Genomic DNA, 8,661 nt, shown 5'->3' with positions numbered 1-8,661 from the left:
CAAGGAAACACTGTGTGGAAGCCCCCCACTCCAAGGGAAGAGTTTGGCAGGTGGCCTAGAAATGAACTGCTGTGCTTTCACCACCTGATTACAAGCCAAAGCTAACACTAAAAGGCCAATTCAGCTTCTCTCCAAACTGGGCACCTATACAACACATACTGTAGCTTTCTCAAGACCCATTTCCCAACTCAGAGCCAAAGGACAAGAAGGGAAGTAGACCCTGGTGTTTTGGGTACACTTCAGCTTGCAGTCATAGGGCATGTCCCCAGGCAAGGTGATTGGTCCATAACTAACTCAGAAATGAGTCAAGTTTTACAGAGCCTAAGTAGATAGAGTTCACTCATGTCCCAATAATCCCAGAAACAGGTAATGTTAAAAGGCATTTACCGAGCTGGAAAGATGAATCAATAGTTAAAGTGTACATTCTGCTCTTGCAGAGGACCCAAGTTTTGGTTCCCAGTACCATCGGATGACTGACAACTGCCTGTAACCCCAGCTCCAAGGGATCTAACGGCCTTCTGGCCTTCTCAGGCAGCTACAATCTCGAGTGCACACGCATTCTCTCTCTCTCTCTCTCTCTCTCTCTCTCTCTCTCTCTCTCTCTCTCTCACACACACACACACACACACACACACACACACACACACACTTCAAAGTAATATAAATAGTTTAAGTCATTCACATCAGGCAGTGGTGGTGCACATCTTTAATCCCCGAACTGGGAAGCAGAGGCAGGCAGATTGGGTTTGAGGCCAGCCTAGGCTACAAATTAAGTTCCAGGACAGCAAGAGCTACACACAGAAACCCAGTCTGGAAAAACAAAACAAGTCATTCACATCTCCCCATGAGCTTTGAGCTGAATTACTTACAACTATAGATAAAAATGCCATCTTATCTTTCCAATACCCAATCTAAAGACAGAGGCAGCCAAAACCAGTGTAGGGATTACAAACCAATTCCTTAATGCCCTCTACTCATCTACGTCTTTCACAATGAAGGTATACTGAAGTGAATGTATTCCTAGCAAGAGTCCTTGGTGCCTGAAGGAGCCACGGCTGCAGCTAGTTCTGAACTTCACTGGTTTATTAATTACATCCACATATGTTCCAGGCACGACATGTCCCAAGAGGTGAAATGGTAAACAAACTTCAACTGTAGATGAGAATTCAAGAGCGAAATTAAGCTCAGCATGGTGGTGCACACTTTTAATCTCAGAGATTTAATGGCAGTCAGAGACAGGTAAATCTCGAGTTTGAGGCCAGCCTGGTCTACAAACTGAGTTCCAGACTACCCAGGACTACAGAGAGAGACCCTGTTTCAACCCTCCCCACCCACCCCAACTCCCCAAAAAAGGAAATTAAAACTATCAAGAATCTAGAGGACCAAAACAATCTCCACTTACTTTTCAGCCACACCTTTTTGTTTAAAAACTCAAGGGAAGGGATGGAAAGATGGTTCAGTTGGCAAAGTGCTTGCCTTGCAAGCACACCCACTGTAATAAACTCATGTAATAAAAAAAAAAAAAAAAATAGGAACGGTGATGCAAACGTGTAATCCTAGCACTGGGAGGCACACACACAGACTCCCTGAGGCTCACTGGCTGGCCAAGCAAGTGAGAAGACACCCCCAACCCTCTTTTCCAGAACTGAGGATTGAACCCAGGGCTTTGTGCTTGTTGCTAGGTAAGTGCTCTACCAATCAGCTAAGTCACCAACCCCAAGAAGACCCTGTCTCCAAAAAAAAAGGCTGTATAGCACCTCTGCCAAGCACCCCCATTCTACACACATTTATGTATGTACACATACACAACAATTCAGCGAAATAATCATGGACAAACCAAGACCTTTCATGCAGCTTCCTAACTCTTTGGGGTGACATGACCTGAACAAGGAACTTTATGAAGATCTATGTGCTTTATGGAGAAACCGGGTCCAGTTGTTTAGTTTAAAGCATCTCTACTTTCTGGGCTAGCCTGTTCTTTCAAATAGGCCAAGATCTATATCCCCATATTTCAAGGACACTTAGCTTTAATAAAAATAAAATGTCGAAACCCAAATAAAAACCTTACTTTTTTTGTTTAATTTGTTTTGCCAAACACAGTGAAAACTTCAATCTAATTGTACAGAAAATAGAATTTGTAACCAGTAGCAAACATAACGAGATAAACCTAAGTCCCTGGTAAGCTGGATCTCCATCAGCAAATCACCCAGAGCCCTCTCATAAATGACCTTCTGCATAGAGAGGTCCTACGAGGCAGAGGCACAGATCAACTAGTCCCCATCAGAATCACAGGCTGCACCTGAAACAGGGAGCATGAAAAGGAGAAATGATGTTACTGAGATCTCTTATCACTACACACAGCAAAACTGTCTCTGATTGCTGGCCAACCTTAAGATGTGGTTTTCTCAAACCCACAGTCCCTACGACTTCCATCTGCACACCTCCAGGGTAAGTTTCAAGTTCAATGGTTCTGAAGCCTTTGTATAACCAGAATCTGCAACATAAACTGGGGAGTGAGAGACAAAGTCATAACTGCTGGTGACACCAGATTCTGAAGTCCCCAACTCCTACTTCAGGAGGAAACAAATGAGGGTGCCAACTGACTGGAGTCCTCTGTCCTAAACCTCAGCACTGTCAACCAGAATATTGGGGAGTTCAACATCTGCCTGAGGATTCCTTGGGCTGCAAGGAGTCACGAATTCTGCAGATTTCTGGGGGAGAACCATTCACATTCCGTGCTTCTTACGGATGACAGCCATGGCAAGCAGGCGATCCTTCTCTCTAAGTTCTTCACGGAGCTTGGCCTCGGTAAGACGCAAGTGGCGGATGCTACCCTTCATCTCTTTCATCTTCACTTCCATCAGGGCCAAGATGTCCCGCTGCTCGTTCAGCTTGCGCAGGAGCTCCTCTTCCGTGGTACCCGACGACAAGGAATATGAGTGGTCAGAGCCAGTATCAGGGAAGCCCTCTTCCCCTACCACCACCAGCTGAGGGCCCAGAGTGCACTCAGCGGCCTCCAGCCCAGCTGTGGCAGCCTCTAGCTCTGATGCTGCGGCAGCGGCCGCTGCCCCTTCAGCAGCTGCAAACTCTACTTGCACTGTAAGGTCGATTGGCTTCACATCATCTCCCGAGGGAGTCGTGGGCGCTGGAACCACGGATCCCGGAGCCTGGCTGCTGTCTACAGCGGCCTGAAGGGTAAGAAGCACGGCCGCAGAGGCAGACACCAGGTTCGGCTGCAACTGGGTAGTCTGGGCAGTGGAGGAGGACGGAGACGGCTGCTGCTGCTGCTGCTGCTGCTGTTGCTGCTGCTGCTGTTGTTGTTGTTGCTGCTGCTGCTGCTGCTGCTGCCTACGGCGGGCTGCCGCAGCTCCCGCAGGTCTCCGAGCTACTTTGCGCTCATTGACGCCACGCAGCGGGAAAATGGTGGGAACGCGCACCGTGTAGGTCTTGCGGCCGCCCTGGAAGTGAACGCTGCAGAGACGGTGGCCCGTGGTGGGCTGGAAGGTGGAGAAGCACCCACTGACGCCAGCACGGGACACGTTCTTGAGCCAAAGGCGCCGCAGCTCAGCGTCCTTGGGAAACGTGTAGAAGTGCAGCGCCTTGTCCCGGTGTGAGTTGTTGTAGCAGCCCGGTACGCAGCACGTAAAGCCAGGCATGGCTGCGACGCGCGGCCCGGCCCACCGGCCTCTTGAGCTCTTCGACGGGCGGGTCTGGCCCCCGCCTCAGCTCCTCGACGGGCGGCGCCGCGCGAGGCTCTCACAGGCCTCTCACTATTGCCGCCCGGCGCAGTCGTCCCGGGCGGAGGCCCCGTGCCCAGAATATGCTTGCGGACCGCCCGCGCCGCGCTACCCACCCGGCCGCCCGCCTGCGCTTCGGAGTCGGCCCGGGGGACGCCGCGAAGGACCGCCTGGAAAGGAGGACTACGCCCCCCACAATGCACCGCGCCAGAACCCGCTCACTTCCGGGACGGGGCGGGCTTATTCCGGCTGCTTTCCCGAGCACCGCGATATCCTGTTCAGAGTCGATTATTTTCCAGATGAAGCTCGTCCTAGGCGAAAGGGAAAAATGTATTCGAATGGAACGTTGTCACATGGGCTATCCCTCCCAAGGACCCGGAATCCTGATGGTACGGAGCGCGTGCCTCCTGAGCGCAAGCGCTCTGGGTATAAGCACACAAAGACTACAAGTTCCATGCTGCCTCAGAAGAATGTTTTGGTGCGGCCACAGACTGCAGCGCCGCCTAAAGGAGAGGTGGAGTTCCTGCAGACCAGGATTTGAACAAGATTCTGCACCTTGTTATAAAAATCCTCCAATCCTGGCCAATACCATGGAGTGGAAGGCATTCTTTAGCCTAGAGGAAAACCGAGTTGGCCCAGAAGAACTTCTGGAGTCACTTTCTTATATTGGGAACACTCTCCCGACTCTCAGCTACCTCTTACTTGGACTCACTGACCTAAACCTGGTCCCTACTAGCTGCTTACTATGTGCCAGACAGTGAAAGGGAAGGTAATTTTGAGTAGTCAGGTCCACCCCAACCCCCTCTCTTCTGGGGAATGATTACTGTCTTTTAGATAAAGGGTGAATAAGTGCCAATACATGTCTAATCAATAAATGCCACAAAGGAATCAGCCGGACAAAGAAGACAATGATGAATGGAGGTGTGGCTAGATAGGCCACTTAGAAACTTGGAAGTGAGTAGTATCAGTGCTTAGACTCCCATCTCCCTACCTTGGGGAACTGTTGGGCGCTGCAACAGGAAGGACATAGGCCTGCCTATTTAGGTGCCTAGAAAGGGCAACCAGAATAGAGCCCTAAAAGATTACAAACTAAACAGTGATAGAGAATTTGGGGTTTCACTCTGCAGGAAACCAGGAAGTTGAGTTTTAAGTGAAAAAAGTTTGCTTTATAACAAAACAGTGGTTCTTCCTCCCAGGAACAGTCTTTGTGGGTAGGGCAAGCCTGATGGTGCAGACCTGTGATCCTGGCTAGTTGAGGACAGCCTGGGCTACAAAGTGAATGCAAGGCCAGTCTGGACAACTTAGTGAGACCCTCTTTGGAAATAAAACAGGTCTAAGAGAGTTAAGTGAGAAGAGAGTTAAGCACTTGGCTACCACAAAAGAGGCCCTTGGAAACAAAACCAAGACAGAACCCCATATATTATGTTACCATTGCATTTCTAGTATAGCCAATGAGATCTTGGTTATTTGTGTGGGCTTTGCTTGCTTGTAAATAAAAGAAAAATCCTGTTTTCCTGGTCTAAACAACTGGGTCCACAGCTGGAGTCTTTTCACATCCAAAATGTATTACCCACTGTGTACACAGTAGGATGAAGATGTGTATCCATTTGAGTGAGTCATTTATACAATAGTATAAATGCAGCCTGGAATGATGCCTCAGTTTCTTCTTCTTTTTTTTTTTTCTTTTCCTTTCTTTTGTATTTGTATTTGTTTTATTTTATTTATTTTTATTTTTTTTATTTTGGTTTCTCTGTGTAGCTCAAGCTGTCCTGGATCTTGCTCTGTAGACCAGGCTGGTCACAAACTCATATAGATCTGATTGCCTCTGCCAACCAAGTGCTGAGATTAAAGGTGTGTGCTACCACCTCCTTTATTAGGTCACACTTTTAGTTCTAGTATTCAGGAGGCAGAGGCAGGCCAATCTCTGAGAGTTCAAGACTAGCCTGGTCTACACAGGGAGTTCTAGGACATCTAGATCTGAATAGAGAGACCCTGTCTCAAAACAAAACCAACGTATTAAAATTGTATAATTTTTTTCACATTTGTTAGTTTAGTTAACATTCAAAGTAATGGGAGACATTTTTATACATGTCATGTGTGAGAGTGTGAGAGTAATGTTTGCATTTGTGCATGTTCATATGTGTGCCGATGAGTGTGGAGGCCAGAGGTCAATTTCTGGATATCATTCATTCCTCGGGAGCCCTTCACCTTTTCTTTTGTAGGCTGGCTGGGCAGTTAGCTGCAGGGATGCACCTGTCTCTACCCATTAGCACTGCAATTATAGGCGTGGGACACCATGCCTGGCTTTTGACTTGAGTGAGGAAGGATCACATTGATTCAAATCCACAGAAGATTTAAGAAGATGCTCAATTAAACTCTATCTTCAGTACATCAACTAGCCTTTAGCATATACTCGTGGACACTCAAATAATATCTAGTACACTGAAACTACTGCTCTATAGATAAGAGGAAAGGAACGATGCCTGCTCTTCAGCACCAAGAGCAAACAGACTGAGACATTCATGCAATGCATGATTTCTCCTCCTCAGCACAGCCTTACCTATCCCCTTGTCTTGTCATCTCTAGTGAAAGGCAAGAATCATATCACATGTCTCTGCTTCTAATCTTGTGTCCTCTGCATCCATTCTCCTTATGGCTGCCAAAGAAAAGCTGACAAGTCATAGGTCACTCAAGGGACTTCTATTGTATTAAGAGTGCTTTCTAATTCCTTCCTGGAGTCTCCAAGAACCCACATGTATAGGCTGGCCCTTATCAACCTTTTACATTCCTCTCTCTCATCCTCACTTCAACCCAGTGTTTTCATTGTTTTAAAATACAACCTTGGAGCTGGACAGATGCCTTGGGGGTTAAGACCACTGACTACTCTTCCAGAGGTCCTGAGTTCAAGTCCCAGCAACCACATGGTGGCTCACAACCATCTGTAATGGGATCTGATGTTCTCTTCTGGTGTGTCTGAAAAGAGTGATAGTGTACTCATATACATTAAATAAATCTTAAACAAAACAAACAAAAACGTGGACTGGTAAGAGGGTTCAGTAGGTATTATTATTTGCCACCAAGCCTGTAAGACCTGAATTCAATCTCTGGGACCCACATGGTGGAAGAAGTCCTCTGGTTTCTACTTGTGCACTGTTATGAACATACCCACACACCTATAAAATAAACAAATAAATAAAAATGAAGATTTAAGCCGGGCGGTGGTGGCGCACGCCTTTAATCCCAGCACTTGGGAGGCAGAGGCAGGCGGATTTCTGAGTTCGAGGCCAGCCTGGTCTACAGTGTGAGGTCCAGGACAGCCAGGGCTATAAAGAGAAACTCTGTCTCGAAAAACCAAAAAAAAAGAAAAAAAAAATGAAGATTTAAAAATAGCAGAAAGTATCTGGGTGGTTGCTGAATGCCTTTAATCCTAGTCCTCAGGAAGCAGAGGCAGATAGATCTCTGAGTTCCAGGACAGCCACAGGCTCACACAGAGAAACCCTGTCTCACAACAACAAAAGCAGAAAGAAGTCATCCATGCCCACATTCTCAGCTCTGAAAAGGCAAAAAAGAAGCATGACTTAGGACAAGCTCAGAGCTTGCCTGGTATACATGGTAAATCCCAGGCCAGCAAGGGCCATGTAACTGATCATAAAAAAAGAGTTGTAGTAACTATGAAGCTTGTTTGCTTAAATGTTTATTTGAAGTAGTGTCTGACTGTGTAGCTCTGGCTAGTCTAGAACTCAATATGCAGACCAGGCTGTCCTCAAACTCATAGAGATCCACCTGCCTCTGCCTCCACCTTTCCTGGCTAAAATAAATCTTGAGGACTTAAATTTAGGTAACTGATAGTGACCGTGAACATTTATCAACAGAGATCTAGTAAATTTAGATAACAAGAGATCTGATCTAACTGGCAAGTTAGTTCAGGTGCTTGTCTGGCACGCAGCAAATTCTAGGATTGATTGCTAGCGCTGCATAGATGGTGCATGGCATTCTGACGCTGTAACTCTGGAGTTGGAAGTTAGAGAATCAGAAGTTCAAGATCATCAGCTGCATGGTAAGTCTGAGTTAAGCCTGAACTACACAAAACCTGTCTCAAAAACAAAAGAAACAAACCCAAGACCTCTAAAGAAAATAATCTAAACTGGGTGATAGAAAACACCTGTACTTCTGCTTGCCTGCTTTTGCTCCAGCTCCCTACCTTCTCTCGCTCCATTCCCCTCCCCACTCTTGCCACATGCTCATGGCCTAAGTCTACCCCTCTCTTTCTCTCTCTTTCTCTCTGCCTTTCTCTGTCTCTATTCCCTCAACTCCCCTTCCCATGTCCTGAATAAACTATTCTATACAGAAAGAAAGAAAGAAAGAAAGAAAGAAAGAAAGAAAGAAAGAAAGAAAGAGAGAAAGAGAGAAAGAGAGAGAGAGAGAGAAGGAAGGAAGGAAGGGAGAGAGAGAGAGAGAGAGAGAGAGAGAGAGAACCTGTAATACAATCAAACAGAAGTGGAAGCAGGAGGTTTAGAAGTTCAAGGCCATCTTAGACTACCTAGGGATTTTGAGGTCATCTTGAGCTACATACCTTGCTGTTTTGAAAACAAAAAGTATCTGTGCATGTGCGTTCGTGAGAGTATCAATATCTAGCCTAGTGGCTACATCTGCAATCGGAGTGTTCGTCTGGTAAAGGCTAGAGGGGCTGTCTACAGCGTTTGATTCTACATGTATGCCTGATGTCTGAAGAGAACAGAGGAGGGCATCAGATGCCTGGCACTGGTTTTTGGCAGTTGTGAGCTTCCCATAAGGGTTCAGGTCCTATGTAAGAGCAGCAGGTAGGCCTTACGGCTGAACCATAGTTCTAGTTCCCTAGTTCCTTAACATTATTATAAGCCTTAACTTTGCTTTTTTTTTTTTTTTTTTTAAATAAAGAAACCAC

General features: G+C 46.6%; 1 protein-coding gene across 1 annotated transcript; it reads right to left on the bottom strand.

Moving 5' to 3' along the window:
* Nucleotides 1-2,056: 2,056 nt before the first annotated feature.
* Thap11 (THAP domain containing 11) lies at nt 2,057-4,115 on the bottom strand. The gene has a single exon (XM_034522929.2). It carries the CDS (start codon nt 3,654-3,656, stop codon nt 2,727-2,729), a length of 930 nt encoding a protein of 309 aa, XP_034378820.1. The 5' UTR covers nt 3,657-4,115; the 3' UTR covers nt 2,057-2,726.
* Between the last annotated feature and the right edge of the window lie 4,546 nt (nt 4,116-8,661).

The sequence above is a fragment of the Arvicanthis niloticus genome, chromosome 18 (genome assembly GCF_011762505.2).
Source record: "Arvicanthis niloticus isolate mArvNil1 chromosome 18, mArvNil1.pat.X, whole genome shotgun sequence".
Lineage (NCBI taxonomy): Eukaryota > Metazoa > Chordata > Mammalia > Rodentia > Muridae > Arvicanthis > Arvicanthis niloticus.
This window is presented reverse-complemented; position numbering and strand designations above follow the sequence as displayed.

Coding starts and splice junctions, on each gene's coding strand:
- Thap11 (XM_034522929.2), bottom strand. CDS start 3,656: ATGCCTGGCTTTACGTGCTGCGTACCGGGCTGCTACAACAACTCACAC.